Source organism: Oppia nitens, unplaced genomic scaffold (genome assembly GCF_028296485.1).
Source record: "Oppia nitens isolate AA-2021 unplaced genomic scaffold, nextdenovo-longstitch-racon4-pilon3 scaffold17_pilon_pilon_pilon, whole genome shotgun sequence".
NCBI classification, from domain to species: Eukaryota; Metazoa; Arthropoda; class Arachnida; order Sarcoptiformes; family Oppiidae; genus Oppia; species Oppia nitens.
In genome coordinates, this window is record NW_026533196.1 from 334373 (window position 1) to 350684 (window position 16312).

A 16312-nucleotide genomic window follows, 5' to 3' on the forward strand; every position below is an offset into this window, starting at 1 on the left:
CATACAGTACATGATAAACGATATTTTTATTAAATAACACAATTTCACGACATTGTTATATATATAATGTATTTTTATTTTATGATTCAACGTTAATTGCGTTTAAATATTATAAAACACATTAATAATTAAATAATACGTTTGCTTATATTTTGTTTTGTTTTATTTATAATCCAGTATTTGTTTTTTATATTTAGTGATTACTGTATTTTAATTTGACTAATTTATCATTATATATTGTTACAATTATCAACTATTCAAATAAATGATAAAAAAACTTAAGTTATTATTATTTTTAGATACCCCTATACTGGTATTGTCTGTGAATATCTAAATTAATCAATTGTTATTGTATTAATACCTGTATAATCTTATTTTGTAATATTTTCATTGAAGGAAATTTTTTACTAATTATTTGTTGACTACGTTTATATATAATTAGTTTCCTTATAGTAAGTGTTATTATAGAACATCTATTATTATAACAGAATAACAATATACTACTAAATATAAGTATTTCAAACTTTTAATGTGTGTATACTTATAATATTAATTATTTTAAAAATAATTTTATGAATTAAATATGTAATGCATAATACTGTACTTTATATCCACATGTTATTATTAAGCTGTGCTATCATTTTATTAATATAAATGTGTTTGAATTTATCCAAATAATCCAAATTTATAACAAATGACTTAAAAAGTACTGTATATGCCATAAGTTATTGTCATTTGAAATATATTCATACGTTAAGTACATTATAATACTATAAAAAAATTAATTCATTTTTTATTGTAGTATTAATAAAGTACTTTATAAACTTTGTTTTTTCTGTTTTATAATAAATAACAATTTTATGGTAAGGTTTTTAATTGCTTTAATTATAGTAACTATAAGTGACTACACAGTAATGTAAATTTAATGCAAGTTTGCGATAATTTATGACAATTTCATTGGAGGTCTAACTGAACGTCACATTCTTTACATTAATTTTTTGATCCCTAAAGACATATCGTATAAAATGTTTAAATGTTTGACATTTAGAGTGAATTTCAAATTATTATACATTAATATCTATAATATGATAATACAGTAACTTATTTACTGTATATAACATACCGGTATATAATATATATATATATATACTGTATAATACATGTATTATATAAAATTAGGATAACCTTTGGTTTGGTAGTAAAACTACAATACCTTTCAATTCCTGTAAAAGACTTGTTTTGAAAAGTTTTTTCAATATTTTATTTGAGTTTAGGGTTTAATATTAAGCCTTATATTTCAAGTATTATTAGTATTATATGTATTACTAACAGGTATTGAACACTGGGTTGGAGTTTATGAGGGACTGGTGGCTGAGGCACAGGTAGGACTGGCTCTCATTAACTGTAAATAAATGGCTGCGAGCTATGAGTTGTTGTATCAAAAGAACAGTCCGAACAACGATGTCTTTTAGATCCATGAGCTGAACAATGTTATGAGGGATCAGTCATATGATTACACATTTTAACCACTGTTTCCTAATACTCCCGAAGCCATCAATTAGATGCCAAACATCGACACGATATGTGGCGAATCAATTCAGTCGAAGAAATCACTACCACAACCACTGAGTCCTATTCCGATGAAGACGATGACGACCAACACTATCATCCTTATCGGTCACTCAACTTCAATGATAAACCTATTAAAGTGCCATTTCCTGAGGCCGGTGTCGATATCATTGATATCAACTATGAAGACCTTTTGCTCAATAATGATAGCGATCTGACACATGAAAGTGGTATCAAATGTATTGAATGCCAGAACTGGGAGGAGAACTGGCTTTTCAAGAAAGGCAAACGATATGATAATAAGTCAAATATAATGTATGGATATATGGCTATGATTTTAGCCGAACTACCCGTTTGTATGTTAGTCCCGAATCCAATCGATAAGTTGCGAACATTGGTTGGCAATAAAGATATCGACGAATTGTCGGATCTGTCGGAACACAATTCTGTCGGATCTCTTGAGTTTTCTGACGACGAAAGTGATACTGAAGACGATGTGATTAATGAAAGTAATGTTAACAACGACGTGACAACCATTGACACCAATGATACCAACAAAAGTGAATCGCAAACCAAATCATTTGATAATGAATGTAATGAAAGAAAAATAGTTGTCATTTGCAAAGTAGTCAACACTACTACTAAAGAGTATAATAATAACACAAAACCCACCGAAACAACAGTCAATAAGGAGGAGAAGCCAATCGTGAAAACGGTTACAAAAGTGCCTAATTATCTGCCAAAAGAGTTAAGAAATACTTCAAGCGATGATAAGAGTGACCCATATCTGGTGCTAAGACCCGGTGACGCCAGTGTTCACTCGGGAATAACTGTGCAATTCTGCTGTCGCGCCAAAGGGTCCAAACCTCTGCTTTATTCGTGGTTTAAAAACGACGTTATTCTAAATTCAGACAAAGATTTTCATATTTTTCAGAGCGGAGAGGAGTCTATCCTCGAAATTATGAATACCAGTCCCAACTTCAGTGATCAGTATTCATGTGTTGCATACAACAGCTTTGGCTATCAATGGTGTGACTTTGTTCTTGAAGTCAAAAATATTAATTTTTTAACTAATAAAATGCCGATTAAATTGAAAAATATTAGACAACAAAATATTGTTAATTGTGAGGTAAGCAGTGATTTCAGTTATATTTTAATTATTTTGTGATGTTTTGCCTGAAATCTAAACCAATTAACGGTTTTGGTGTTTAACTAAATGCATGATTTAAAGGCTGTTATTAAATCAGACGCCAATAAAATAACTACTAATCCAAAGCATGACAAACAAAAATCGCGTCCAAAAGTTATTCAGCGAACTTGGAGTGAAAGAGTCGCTGAATTGCAAAATATTAGACATTACTTCTCAAGAGCTCAGGTACTTCACTCCAAACAAATACCATCTATTTATATCATTTATATTTAATGTATATCTTTTAGGATAATCACGATAATCAACCCAATAATGATGAGACCGGTGACATACCTGAGCCATTGGCACCACAAATGTCTTGTGCTATTGCTGAGAGGGAACATAAAAAATGGGAAAATCCAGACATCGATTGGAAGGACAATCCGTATTCAATTGAAAATCTTAATTCTCGAATTCAACAAAGAAGTATATCATTAAGTTTAGCAAACGAGTCATCCATTGAAAAATCAGATGATAATAATGAAGATAATAATAATAATGATAACTTAGATGAAAATGAAGACAACATTTCTTTTTTGTCTTCTACTTCTAAGGATGTAAATCGATATAAGAAAGACTATTATGTGAAACAATTAAATAATAATAATAATAAAGAAGAAACTTTGAGATCATTTGATGAAAATGTATGAAATATTTTTAATTTTGAATCTTTAAAAGTTTTACCAAAATGTTTATATTTTTTATTAGGAATATTCAAATTCAAAATATTTTGAATTACCTGCAAAACAACAAACTAGAAAATCATCTGAAGATATGTCATCACAGATGTCTTCAATCACATCAAATGGCAAGACATCGGCAGAAACGGAGAGTGAACTCATTTATTCAGATTGTGATCAAAAAAACATACCGTCGGTTAAAGATTTGGTCAACAAGTTCTCGTTTAGTGACCAACGAAATCATAGGACACCAAAACTGTTTGATATTAAAAGAAAAAACAGTTTCACAGATATTAAACTCAACCACATCTCTAAAAATACTTCACAATCTAATAATTTCACGGTTTGTATTTATTTTTTCTATTTATGTTTTTTAACAATTACCGCAAGGCTTTTAAAAATATGCCTCAAATATTTAAATTTTAAATATTTGCTGCATAATTAAATTGCCATATAATTAAAAAAGTATCAAATTATTTACGTATTTTAGGTTAAATATTTTGTTGTACAGTATATCTACTGTATTTAAATTTACATAATTTTACGATTCAATTAATTTTTAATAATTTCATATATTTTGATAACTTAGTAAACATTAATATAATGTATAATACGGTAATAATTTTAATATAAAAACATTTGTCCAAAAATTAATTGCATGCCGTGATATCGCACTTAATAAGTTAATATAAAAGCATAGCATAACATAATTAAAGTATATCCATATCTAAATATTTATCTTAAAAATAATCTTAAGGAATGTTAAATTTGTTTATTTATATAACAAGAAACAGTTAATTACATAATTACAATATACATAGAAAACAATTACTGTAATACATGAATTAACTAACAAACAAAAACAATTACAGGTGTTAAAGCTAATCAATTAAATATTTCATTTGACACCACAAGTATTTTATTTTATTTTTAATTAACTTTAACCGAAATATAAGTTAAAAATAGCTATATATTTACAAACATATAGTTAATTATGTTTTGTTGTTTTCATTAACGAATTCTTGATTTTATAAAAATAAATGCTATAAAAATATTAGTATTAATTAGAGTTAAAATATATATATATTTGAATGCAATAATCATATTATTAAATGAATGTTTTATTTATAAATTATAATAAATGTTAATTTCCTGACTAATAGGTACACAGTCTTACCGCAAGAAGTATGACCAGAGAGTTCCGTCAGCGGTCACAGTTGAATGTCCCGCGAAGTCAACTCAACAGAATGGATATCAATAGCCATAATAACAGAAATGTTAATTTCGTTGAAAGCGAATCCAGTAGTCCTTCAACTCCTTGCAGTCCTACTAATGATGGGTTTGTTTAATCAATAGTTTAATAGATGTATTCATTTTAATATCTATTATAATTTGGTATCAGATATACTTCAGATGACAGTAGTATTATATCGAGTAATGGAAATTTGTCTTCAAATGTGGTCAACGATACCACTGGTAATGGTATCGCATGTCATAAGAATAATCTCATTCATGCAAATAATGATCGAAAATATAGTCCATCGATACTAAAGAGAGCCACTTATTGGCAAAAGAGATGTGAAAATGGATTGCTTTCCGATTATTCAGTCGCTGAAGAGTTTCCTCCAATGGAGTCATTTGTCGATTAAACTGTTAAATGTTTTTAATATATAAACGCCTTATTTATTAAATTTATTCAAGAGATATCATTATATAGTTGTTAACTTAATTACAGTATTAAATTGTATTAAGGCTTCATTTTTGCCATAATATCCATTAATGCATAATAATTGCCATCACATGAGTGCCATAATTGGCATTTGACTGTAATTATAATTTTAAACACAGTTTTCACTTAATTTAAATCATTAATAGATTGATTGCACAAAAGATCTGAAACTATTTTATAGTCGTATATAAAAAAAAGTTTTGTTAATTGTTACACAAATTGTTATTTTAAGGGTATTTTTGCACCAAAATTGATTTTATTGTTTTAATTAATATATTTATATATTTTAATTAATATATTCTATTTTGGATAAAATATAATTTATATAAAATTTATATTTATTAATTATATTAACAAGTTCAGTTTTTTGCTATAATACTGATTTCTATAAAAATAGTAAAAATATAAAATTGAATAATAAAAATCAATCAACTATCTTAAATTAACTTAAATAAAATAATTTGATGAAATACTATTATTATATAAATTAAAATTATAGCAAAAGAGCTGAACCAAAATATTTTATATTACATTATAAATGAGATTATTAGTAATTATTAAAACATATGATTTTAATAGTCATTTAATATATTTGATTATATATTTGACAAACAATTTTTGCACTTAATTTTAACTCTAATTCATATTTTATTTGATATGAATAATTGAGTTTAAATTTTGCACTATTTTAGTATATCGTTAATAATAATAATATTTTATTTAAATTTCTATAAATTATAAAAAATATATACAAAAAATAAACTATATTTTTATATTTGTTAAAATTAAACAAAATTATTATTTAACTAATTATTGAATCAATAAATAATTTAATTAACATTTTAATTATTTCATTGATAATTATACAGTAAATGACTTTTTGATGTCATAACTGAAATAATGTCAATATATTGACATTTGTCTGCATTAGGTATACAAAAGACATCTATTACTTGAATGAGTGGTCAAAGCGTGGAAGTGGTGGACACAGTAGTCTTCAAACTGTATACAAAAAACTAAAATATGATGAAAACTACCGGTGCTTATAGTTAACAAAGTTGATGACAGATGACGTGCTATTGGATGTGTTCACAAGTGATGCCATTGTGTTGACAGCGATTGTGATAAAAATGGCGGTACTTTTGCCACAAATTGTGGCCGACGTGTGAAACGCCGGCAACCGATCGGACACTTCAATGAATCACTGATTCTGGACATCACTTAACTCTTCAACTATTACTGACTGTTGACTTTGGTTATCACATAATCAGTAGTCATGTCTTCAGACGAGAACAGCAGTGATACAGACGACTCGTTTGAGACGAAAATAAAACCATCGGCTAAAACAAAGAAGAAGAAGGATTGCGGAAAGTTATCCATTGAAAGGATATACCAGAAGAAGACTCAGTTGGAACACATCCTTCTCAGACCTGATACTTACATCGGTTCCGTCGAGAAGGAGACAAAGGTTTTAACATTAGTTTTATATTGAATTTGTATTAAAATTAAATTATAATAATCAATGTCTTTGACAACAACAGCAAATGTGGGTCTTTGATGAAGAACAAGGGATGCAATTGAAAGAGATTTCATACGTTCCCGGAATTTACAAGATATTTGATGAAGTGTTGGTCAATGCGGCCGATAATAAACAACGAGACAAAGGCATGAATTGCATTCGCGTTGATATTGATCCGTAAGTGTTCAACAAATTGGATCCTAAAATATGAATCAATTTATTAATGTATTGATTGATACTAATTGTGACCCAAAATAGTGAGAAAAATGAAATAACAATTTTCAATAACGGAAAAGGCATTCCTGTGATTGAACACAAAGAAGAGAAAATGTTTGTTCCGACCCTTATATTCGGTCATTTGCTGACCTCATCCAACTATGATGACAACGAAAAGAAAGTGGTCGGCGGTCGCAACGGTTATGGAGCCAAACTGTGCAATATATTTAGTACCAAATTTAAAGTGGAAACGAGTTTTAAAGAGTATAAGAAGGCATTCTCTCAGATCTGGACGGATAACATGATGAACACAAAAGACCCAAAAATAACGACGTCTTCGGGAGAAGATTTCACACGAATCACATTTTCTCCGGATCTCTCAAAGTTCGGAATGACTCAACTCGACAAAGATATCGTTGCTTTGTTCTCTCGACGGGCTTATGACGTGGCCGGCAGTACTAAAGGTGTTAAAGTATTTTTAAATGGTAAACGACTTCCAGTTATGGGCTTTAAAGACTATGTCGAACAGTTCATTAAAGACAAAGAAGATGATACTGGAAATCCATTGAAGATGGCGTACGAACAGGTGAGCGACCGATGGGAGATTGCCTGCACTGTCAGCGATAAAGGATTACAACAAATTAGTTTTGTCAACAGTATTGCCACCACAAGAGGTGGTAAACATATTGATTATATTGCCGATCAAATTGTGCACAAAATGGTTGATATTATTAAAAAGAAAAACAAAGCCGGAATTAATATCAAACCGTTTCAAATTAAAAATCATTTGTGGATTTTTGTCAATTGTCTCATTGAAAACCCGACATTTGATTCGCAAACCAAAGAGACAATGACTTTACAACAAAAGAGTTTTGGTTCCAAATGTGTTCCTTCAGATAAATTCTTTAATGCTGTCAATAAAACAGGAATCGTTGAGTCAGTGATGACTTGGGTTCGATTCAAAGCACAGACTGAACTTTCCAAACAATGTCACTCAAAAAAACAGTCAAAATTGAAAGGTATTCCCAAACTGGAAGACGCCAACGATGCCGGAACTAAACACTCAATTGATTGTACATTAATTCTCACTGAAGGAGATTCAGCAAAATCTTTAGTTGTCGCAGGTCTGGGAGTTATAGGTCGCGACAAATACGGTGTATTTCCTCTAAGAGGAAAAATGCTTAATGTTAGAGAAGCGACTCATAAACAAATTCTGGAGAATCAAGAAATCAATAATTTGATTAAGATTTTAGGTCTTCAGTATAAAAAACAATACGCAAGTATTGATGATTTGAAAACATTACGTTACGGCAAATTGATGATAATGACTGATCAGGATCAAGACGGGTCACATATTAAAGGTCTACTCATTAATTTTATTCATCACAATTGGCCAAAACTTCTTGAGCTAAACTTTTTAGAGGAATTTATTACTCCAATTGTCAAAGTGTCAAAAGGTAGTGAAGTCAAGTCTTTTTATAGTTTACCAGAATTTGAAGAATGGAAGAAAGAAACGTCTAATTGGAATAATTGGAAAATCAAATACTATAAGGGTTTGGGCACTTCCACTGCCAATGAGGCTAAAGAATACTTTTCAGATATGATAAGACATAGAATTAAATTCAAATATTCCGGTACTGATGATGACTTAGCAGTTAAGTTGGCATTCAGTAAGAAATTGGTTGAACAGCGAAAGGATTGGCTAACAAATAGTATGGAAGAGAGAAAAAAGAGACGAGAGTTAGGTTTACCCGAAGTTTACTTATATGAGAGCAATACTAGAAGTGTTTCATATAAAGACTTCGTCAACAAAGAGCTGATTTTATTTAGTAATATGGATAACGAGCGATCCATTCCTTCATTAATGGATGGCCTTAAACCAGGACAAAGAAAAGTGTTGTTTACATGTTTTAAAAGAAATGACAAACGAGAGGTTAAAGTGGCACAACTGGCCGGTAGTGTTGGTGAGCACAGTGCCTATCATCACGGAGAAGCATCACTCATGTCAACCATTATAAACTTAGCGCAAAACTTTGTCGGCAGTAATAACATTAATCTTTTGCAACCAATTGGACAATTTGGTACTCGTCTGCAGGGAGGCAAAGATGCCGCCAGTCCTCGATATATCTTTACAATGTTGAGTCCATTGGCTCGTAAAATATTCCCAGCATTAGACGATCCGCTACTTAATACTCTTATGGATGACAATCTTAAGATTGAACCCGAATATTATGTACCGATTTTGCCAATGGTTTTAGTGAATGGCGCTGAAGGTATCGGAACGGGTTGGAGCACTAAGATTCCGAATTACAATCCAAGAGAAATTGTTCAAAACTTAAGAAGAATGATTAGAGGAGAATCAACTGAAACAATGCAGCCGTGGTTTAAAAATTTTCGCGGAAATATTATTCAAATTGATTCACAAAAATATGTTATTAATGGAGAGGTTGGCATTTTGAATGATAAATCATTTGAGATAACAGAGCTTCCGGTTAGGGTATGGACTCAAACATATAAAGAATCGACTTTAGAGGTATTACTTCACGGAACTGAGAAAACTCCATCATTTATAAATGAATACAAAGAATATCACACGGAATCGACTGTTAAATTTATAGTCAATCTTTTGGAAGCGAATCTTAAAAAATCATTGGACACCGGAATTCACAAGACATTTAAATTACAATCAACACTATCTACTACATCAATGGTGTTGTTTGATCACAATGGATGTCTTAAGCGTTACGATTCACCAGAAGAGATAATTGAAGAATACTTTCCGGTTAGACTTGAATTTTATGCAAAACGAAAAGCTTATTATGAAGGAAAACTCGAAGCCGAAGCTCTAAAGTTGGAAAATATGGCCAAATTTATACTCGAGAAGAATGATGGAACCATTCGATTAGAAAACATTAAGAAAAAAGATTTTATTCGACAATTAATTGATAAACGATATGATTCAGATCCAGTGAAAAGCTGGGAAAAGAAATACAAAGACGGCGACGACGCCGAACCAAGTGATGATGAAAACGACTATTTTTCATATGATGACAGAAATGATGACACATTAAAGAAGTATAACTACGACTACTTGTTTGATATGAAAATGAGTTCAATGTTGAGGGAAAACATAGAACGACTACTTAAAGAAAGAGATACCAAAAAACAAGAATTAGAAGATTTAAAGAGAATGACTGCTGAAATGCTTTGGGAAAAAGATTTGACAGACTTTTTAGAAGAATTAGATCGAGTCGAAGACAATGAACGACAGGTCTCGTCGAAACCTATAAAGTCGGCCAAATCGGGAACAAATAAGTCAAGAGGTGGTACCACAAAATCAACCTCAAGACTCAGCTATGAAGCCAAACCTTCAGATTTTGCCGAAAGAATTGAACCAAAAATTGATTTCGAGATCTATAAGAAAAGTGATAAAGCAATTAAAAAAGCAATTGAAAAGAAAAAGACAAACAATGAAAAAGACAGCGAAAGTGATGACGACTTGGGACGATCCCTATCAGAGAGAATCGGCGTTTCGCCACAAATTATTGATGAAAAGAGAGGTAAAAGTAAAACCATTAAATCATCACTTATTACTGATTTAAGTGAAGATCTCAACAATGAAAAGCCGATTAAGAAGAAACAAACGAAAAAGAGTGAGAAGAATGAGAAGAGTGAGACAAATAAGAAGAAGAAGAAAGGAGAAGACAAGAAAAAGAAAAAGAAGAGTCCGTGGTCTGACTCAGAGTCTGATGACGAACAAGATTATGATTTCCATGAAGACAGTGATGATGAAGATAAAAGTGAATACATACCTTCTAATACTAGTACTCGCATTGTCTCTAAACCAAAAACAATAACCGAAGACATAAATAAAGAAGATTTTGTTTCATTGAATTCAATCAGTGATCAAAAGAAAGAAGAGTTAAAAAATACAATCATTAAGAAGAGTGCTTTTGTGGACAGCGATGACGACTTGTTTAGCACTTCAACCACTAAAACAGTTTCTAACAAAAGGACGAGTGAAGAACTCTTTGACTCACTTTTTACCAAAAATGATAAATTAAATGATAATCAAAATGGTATTAAAGAATCTAAAAATGGAATTAATAACAATCATATCGATAGCGATGATAGCTATGAGAGAGAAAATGACAAAAAACAAGAATTGGAGACAATATTTGAAAATAAACCGACGAAGGCGTCGAAGAAAGCTTTTGATTCTGATTCAGATAAAGAGTTTGAATTAGATTTGGAAACCAAACCTAAACTAAAAGCCACGAAAGCTTCGAAAAAAGCTTATGATTCTGATAACGATTCGTCAAAATCTAAGCCAAAAAACAATAAAAAGGCGTCAAAATCTAAAAAGAAGAAGAAAACAACAGATACTGAAGAATCGGAAGAAGAGAAACCGAAAAAGAAAAAGGTATTTAAATTAATTACAAATAATTATATTTGTTTTATATCAGTATTTAATAATAAATTGTATTATTATTTAGTCCAAAAAGGGTGTCGAAATGATAGATGGTTTTGAAATACCTCCCGAATTAAGAGAAAAGTCAGGTCGAGTGCGACAACCCGTTAAATATAATTTCGGTGACGACTCCGATGATTAAACCATACAATAATAATATATTAATAATTCTTTTAATATAAACTTTTGTACTGCAAATACTACTTTTTAAAAAATTTTAAGTTTATTTTTATTCATTTTTAGCGTAATCTCAAAAAAACATTTTGTAATATAAATACAATCATTTCTTTTATTTAATTGACTTATTTATAATTTACATTCATTTTTTTCTGACAAAATAAAAATCATATTTATTTCCTATATTTGTTAATTATTATAAATAACTTATTATTTTTTGCTTATTATTAATTAATCACATTTTGACATTTTATGTATAAATTAAATTCAATAAAATTGTTTTTGTGTATAAAAACCAAATAATATATTGTTAATAACAACATAAATGATCTAAAAAAAAGTTTATAAACATTTAAAAGTTAAAACTAACAAATTATAAGATATTTAAGCTTATTATTGGAGTCAAGTTATAACTACTAATTATTGCTAGAATTAGAGCTCATTTAAGCTTTAAAAGTGTTATTTTAGACAATCATTGAGTTATGAATTGACAGACAGACAGATAAGGTCTGTGCCATCGATGCGTTGAAACACTATTACTAACTATTCGCTCAATTAATTGCCAGCAAATCCATCAATAAGATGACAATCACTACATTCACTCAATTCATTACATACACTAACCCTTACACTAACTCATCTCTCTTTTGATTATTTTAAGTCAATAAACAACAAAAATGCTAATGATTTTAATAATTATACAACTCTTTGAGCATTTATTTTATTTTTTATGTACAGTATATGTATTAACACTTAAGTACATTTTGATTGCTCACAATTTTTTATCAGCTTTTATATTGTTATTTTGTTTTTAATGTTTTATACATATTTGTAAACTCATAATTCAAGAATTGTTAATTTATTAAAATATTTTATTGGCAAACAAAAGTTTTTATTGTTTTGTTTTTCTAACAAGTTTGATGACTAAATTGCTAAAAAAGTATGAACTAATTTGAAAATTGTAATATAAATAAAATTTTGAAAATTATAACTTAGATTTTCACATAAAAAACTGAATCCAAACAAAGTTAATATGATATAAGAAAATAAAACAAACAATTATTATTTAAAAAGATAGTGTTAATTGCTGTTATGCTTAACTGATTTGAAGTCAATATAATTTTTTTGTTGGTCATTACTTTTATGATACAGTATTATGATTAAGAAAACTACTTATACTAATAAACTATACATAATATATAATATATAATTCATATTCAAAGTGCATGTGAAATGTTTTCAATTGAATTATTTTGAAACTTATTTTTTTGTTTTTAATTATTTATAAATTTGCATTAATTTGATTTGCATTTTTTATAGATTAATTATTTGAATTACATTTGTTATTGTAAACTATTTTTCTTATATACATTATTATGCAATATATTGACTATTTTTGTATGTCTATAATTTAAATTTTATTATCAAATAATATTCAGTAGGAAATTTATATAGTAGTTCAATGTATTTAATAACAAATAACATATAAATATTATTATATATTGTTTATATAAGTTTCAAAACAATTTTATTCAAATTAGTAGAGTTTTTAAGTATAATATATGACAGATAGCATAATCAATCTGTTATTAGTGTAACATATCTTTAATTATTTTAACTTTCTGTCAAATTATGTAAACTTTATATGTTTGTGATATTGCTATAAAAAATTTGATATAACGTTGAGAGTTGTATTCAATTTTTGCAGTCAATTATGAGCTAATAATAATAATAATAGCAATAATAGTGATATTGAGGTGCACTCAATGTCTGCATACTCTACCCATTTTGCCGCCCATTGCATACACGCTCCCAATGGTAGACCCCGAGTGATGCCATCGATCATTACAAAGTAGACACCACTCGTAATTAAGGAGGTGTTCACTAATGCTAATCAATATAATACTACAAATTTATGTATCAAATTCATAATAATTTAATATTAGAAAAGATACTATTATTTTCTTATGCTTTACTCTATTAATCAACTCTTTATTATTCAATTTATGGTAAAATATGGCTTTTAATACTATATAAAGTATACAATTTTACTTTACTTACAATTTTTTTAAAATAGATAACAACATAAATAATGAATATTTTTGATAATTTGTTATAAACCTTAAATGATTACATAATCCACATTCCTTAACAATTTTAATATAATCTATGACTAAAATTATTTTTTTTATTGTCATTTTAACTTTATTTAACATTTTACAAATTAATTCAAACCTTTAAAAAAAATATTCAACAAATACTGCAAATTATAATATTGTATATTAAATTGTATATTAAATTATATATTAAATTATATATTAAATTATATATTAAATTATATATTAAATTATATATTAAATTATATATTAAATTATATATTAAATTATATATTAAATTATATATTTAAAAATTTTAATTTAGAATATTTAGATGATTATCTAGATTATTGCATAAATATTAAGCTTAATGACAATTATTGTACATTTATGATAATTATTATTTACACATTTATTAAAGCATATATGTCTTTATAAATCTATTATTTAAACTATACTTTAAGTAAGATAATTAAATTAATAATTTATATCATGTTAATTTATGAGATAAATAAATCAATTAAGATCATTATTTTTTAGTTTTATGAGCAAAAATGTTAAAAATAATAAATATTTTTATTTCTGAATAAGTTATGAATTGCAAAATTAAACAAAAAATAAATTTATTATATGTTTGAAAACAATAATAGCAACAATTTCAATGCACACATAAGGTATATAATTTTTAAAATTAAATTAACAATAAAACAATTTAAATAATAAATATAATGAAATACAAAATATTACATTTTTATAAAATTCAGTACTAATTATATAAACATAACATTAAATTTATAGTTTATTATATAACAAAGTATATTCTTTGTTTTATTTATTATATGCTTATCATATATTAAATAAATAATAACAATTAGATAACATTATATAATTGCTATAATGATTTTCTATTAATCTTTTTAAAATATCAAGTTATAATATAATATTATACATATTATTTATAGCTCACAAATAAAAAATATAATATTAAAATAATAAAATAAATTTAAATAGAAAAATATTATTATGCATTTAGTTGTGATTAAAATAACTAATAATAAAATAAATATAATTAAGATAAACATATATAAGAAATATTGCTATATTTGATATCATGTTAAGTGACATTCCATACAATGATATTAAAAAACTAATCAATAATTTTTGAATATTATATGCAATTAAATTCAAAATCAATTGAGATTAAAAAACTTTAGTTTAATAATAAATTTAATAAAATGTAATAATTTATATTCAGTTGTGTAACAGTACGGAGAGTCTCATTAAAATAATGGGCGCACCTCTGCATTGCCTTTACATTACTATACAAAACCATTCATTGATTTGCATATAATTCTCATTTAAATAAATAAAATTTACACAAAATATTCAAATACTGCTTCCATTCGTTAGTTATTGAGTTTGCAGACCAAACACACAATCATTGGAGACAAATATTTGAGATTTATATAACATATAAAACATATTATTCCTATCATTTGAAATTGTTATATAAATTTATATTATAATACTATAAATTCTAAGATATATTATTGCTATTGTATTTACATTGCTATAATACAGTATATAAATTATATTGACTTATTGTTTAATATGATATTTTTTTATTTATTTGTTGTGATGCTATAGATTTGACTGATTTATGTTTGATAAACAACTGATCTGTAAAGACATGAGTTTAAAGACATTTTTTGAAGAAGTAATTAATTTTTGAATGAGATTTAATTGGTTGCAGACAATGGTGTGGAAGCATATAATTGTGTGACAAACAAATAACGCGAACAATGAATTAGACAAAAGTTGGTTTAAGAAAAAACATATTCAGATATGAGATAATCGGCATATAATAACTCATTTGAAACTTTGAATTCTTTGATTTCAGTTCAAAGTTGTCCCAAAATAAATGCGAAAATAATTGCTTTAATAAAAAACACTTGAAATGATATTTAAGGAAATGAAAGTCAAGCAGAATATGTGCTTAATTTGATGGCAATACTACTCTAGAGTTTGATTAGGAAAGACATAAGCCGTTGGTTTCTCATAATTGTATACCATTTTTAACGACCATTACTTTATAAATCACTATTACATCACATTTCTCATTAGTGAAACAATGTTTGACTAAATATATGGTATAATAGTATATAAATATTTCATATCAAACATATTTGAAAGCTTTAAGCTTTTTATAAAACTATTTAGTTTTTATTTCATATATAGAAAAACAAAAACTATAAATGTAAAAAAACAAATATACAATATTTGAAATAATTTTGTCTACATATTATTAATTCAAAATTTTCATGATTCAAAAACTTTATATTATATATTATAAAGTCTACCGGTATATATATATATATATATATATTTTAAATTAATATTAAAAATAAAAAATTTGACAGAAAGTGCAGTAATATTAAAAATATAAAATAATTGTACAAAATATCATACTTTTATTTGAGTATCTTTTATAAAGTAACAAAATATATAATATTAAATAAAAAATAACTAACCTATAGCTGAGATATCAGTTTGTGGTTTAATAATAATAACAGTGAATTTAGAGGCAAAAAACTGATATAATATATTGAATGTAAATGTAATGCATTGGAGGATAATAATGGAGTTTTGAGGGTTCGCTCAACCAT

General features: G+C 27.1%; 2 protein-coding genes across 4 annotated transcripts; both read left to right on the top strand.

Moving 5' to 3' along the window:
• The first annotated feature begins 802 nt into the window (after positions 1–802).
• Positions 803–5237, top strand: LOC128965446 (homeobox protein 2-like). 3 transcript variants are annotated; one of them, XM_054312147.1, is made up of 7 exons: positions 803–863; positions 1333–2698; positions 2801–2944; positions 3007–3402; positions 3467–3781; positions 4602–4777; positions 4841–5237. In XM_054312147.1, the coding sequence occupies exons 2-7, from the start codon at positions 1583–1585 to the stop codon at positions 5085–5087; spliced, it is 2394 nt and encodes a 797-aa protein (XP_054168122.1). In that variant the 5' UTR covers positions 803–863; positions 1333–1582; the 3' UTR covers positions 5088–5237. The 3 variants fall into 3 exon arrangements, with proteins under 3 accessions (XP_054168122.1, XP_054168121.1, XP_054168123.1); XM_054312146.1 differs by lacking the exon at positions 803–863 and having other exon boundaries at positions 1187–2698; XM_054312148.1 differs by lacking the exons at positions 803–863; positions 2801–2944 and having other exon boundaries at positions 1187–2698.
• Positions 5238–6063: 826 nt separating this feature from the next.
• LOC128965632 (DNA topoisomerase 2-alpha-like) lies at positions 6064–11613 on the top strand. The gene is made up of 4 exons (XM_054312370.1): positions 6064–6635; positions 6709–6863; positions 6945–11325; positions 11399–11613. The coding sequence occupies exons 1-4, from the start codon at positions 6444–6446 to the stop codon at positions 11513–11515; spliced, it is 4845 nt and encodes a 1614-aa protein (XP_054168345.1). The 5' UTR covers positions 6064–6443; the 3' UTR covers positions 11516–11613.
• The last annotated feature ends 4699 nt before the right edge of the window (positions 11614–16312 follow it).

Coding starts and splice junctions, on each gene's coding strand:
- LOC128965632 (XM_054312370.1), top strand. CDS start 6,444: ATGTCTTCAGACGAGAACAGCAGTGATACAGACGACTCGTTTGAGACG. Junction 6,636..6,708: donor CCGTCGAGAAGGAGACAAAG/GTTTTAACATTA, acceptor TGACAACAACAG/CAAATGTGGGTCTTTGATGA. Junction 11,326..11,398: donor AGAAACCGAAAAAGAAAAAG/GTATTTAAATTA, acceptor ATTATTATTTAG/TCCAAAAAGGGTGTCGAAAT.
- LOC128965446 (XM_054312147.1), top strand. CDS start 1,583: ATGTGGCGAATCAATTCAGTCGAAGAAATCACTACCACAACCACTGAG. Junction 2,945..3,006: donor ATTACTTCTCAAGAGCTCAG/GTACTTCACTCC, acceptor TATATCTTTTAG/GATAATCACGATAATCAACC. Junction 4,778..4,840: donor TGCAGTCCTACTAATGATGG/GTTTGTTTAATC, acceptor ATTTGGTATCAG/ATATACTTCAGATGACAGTA.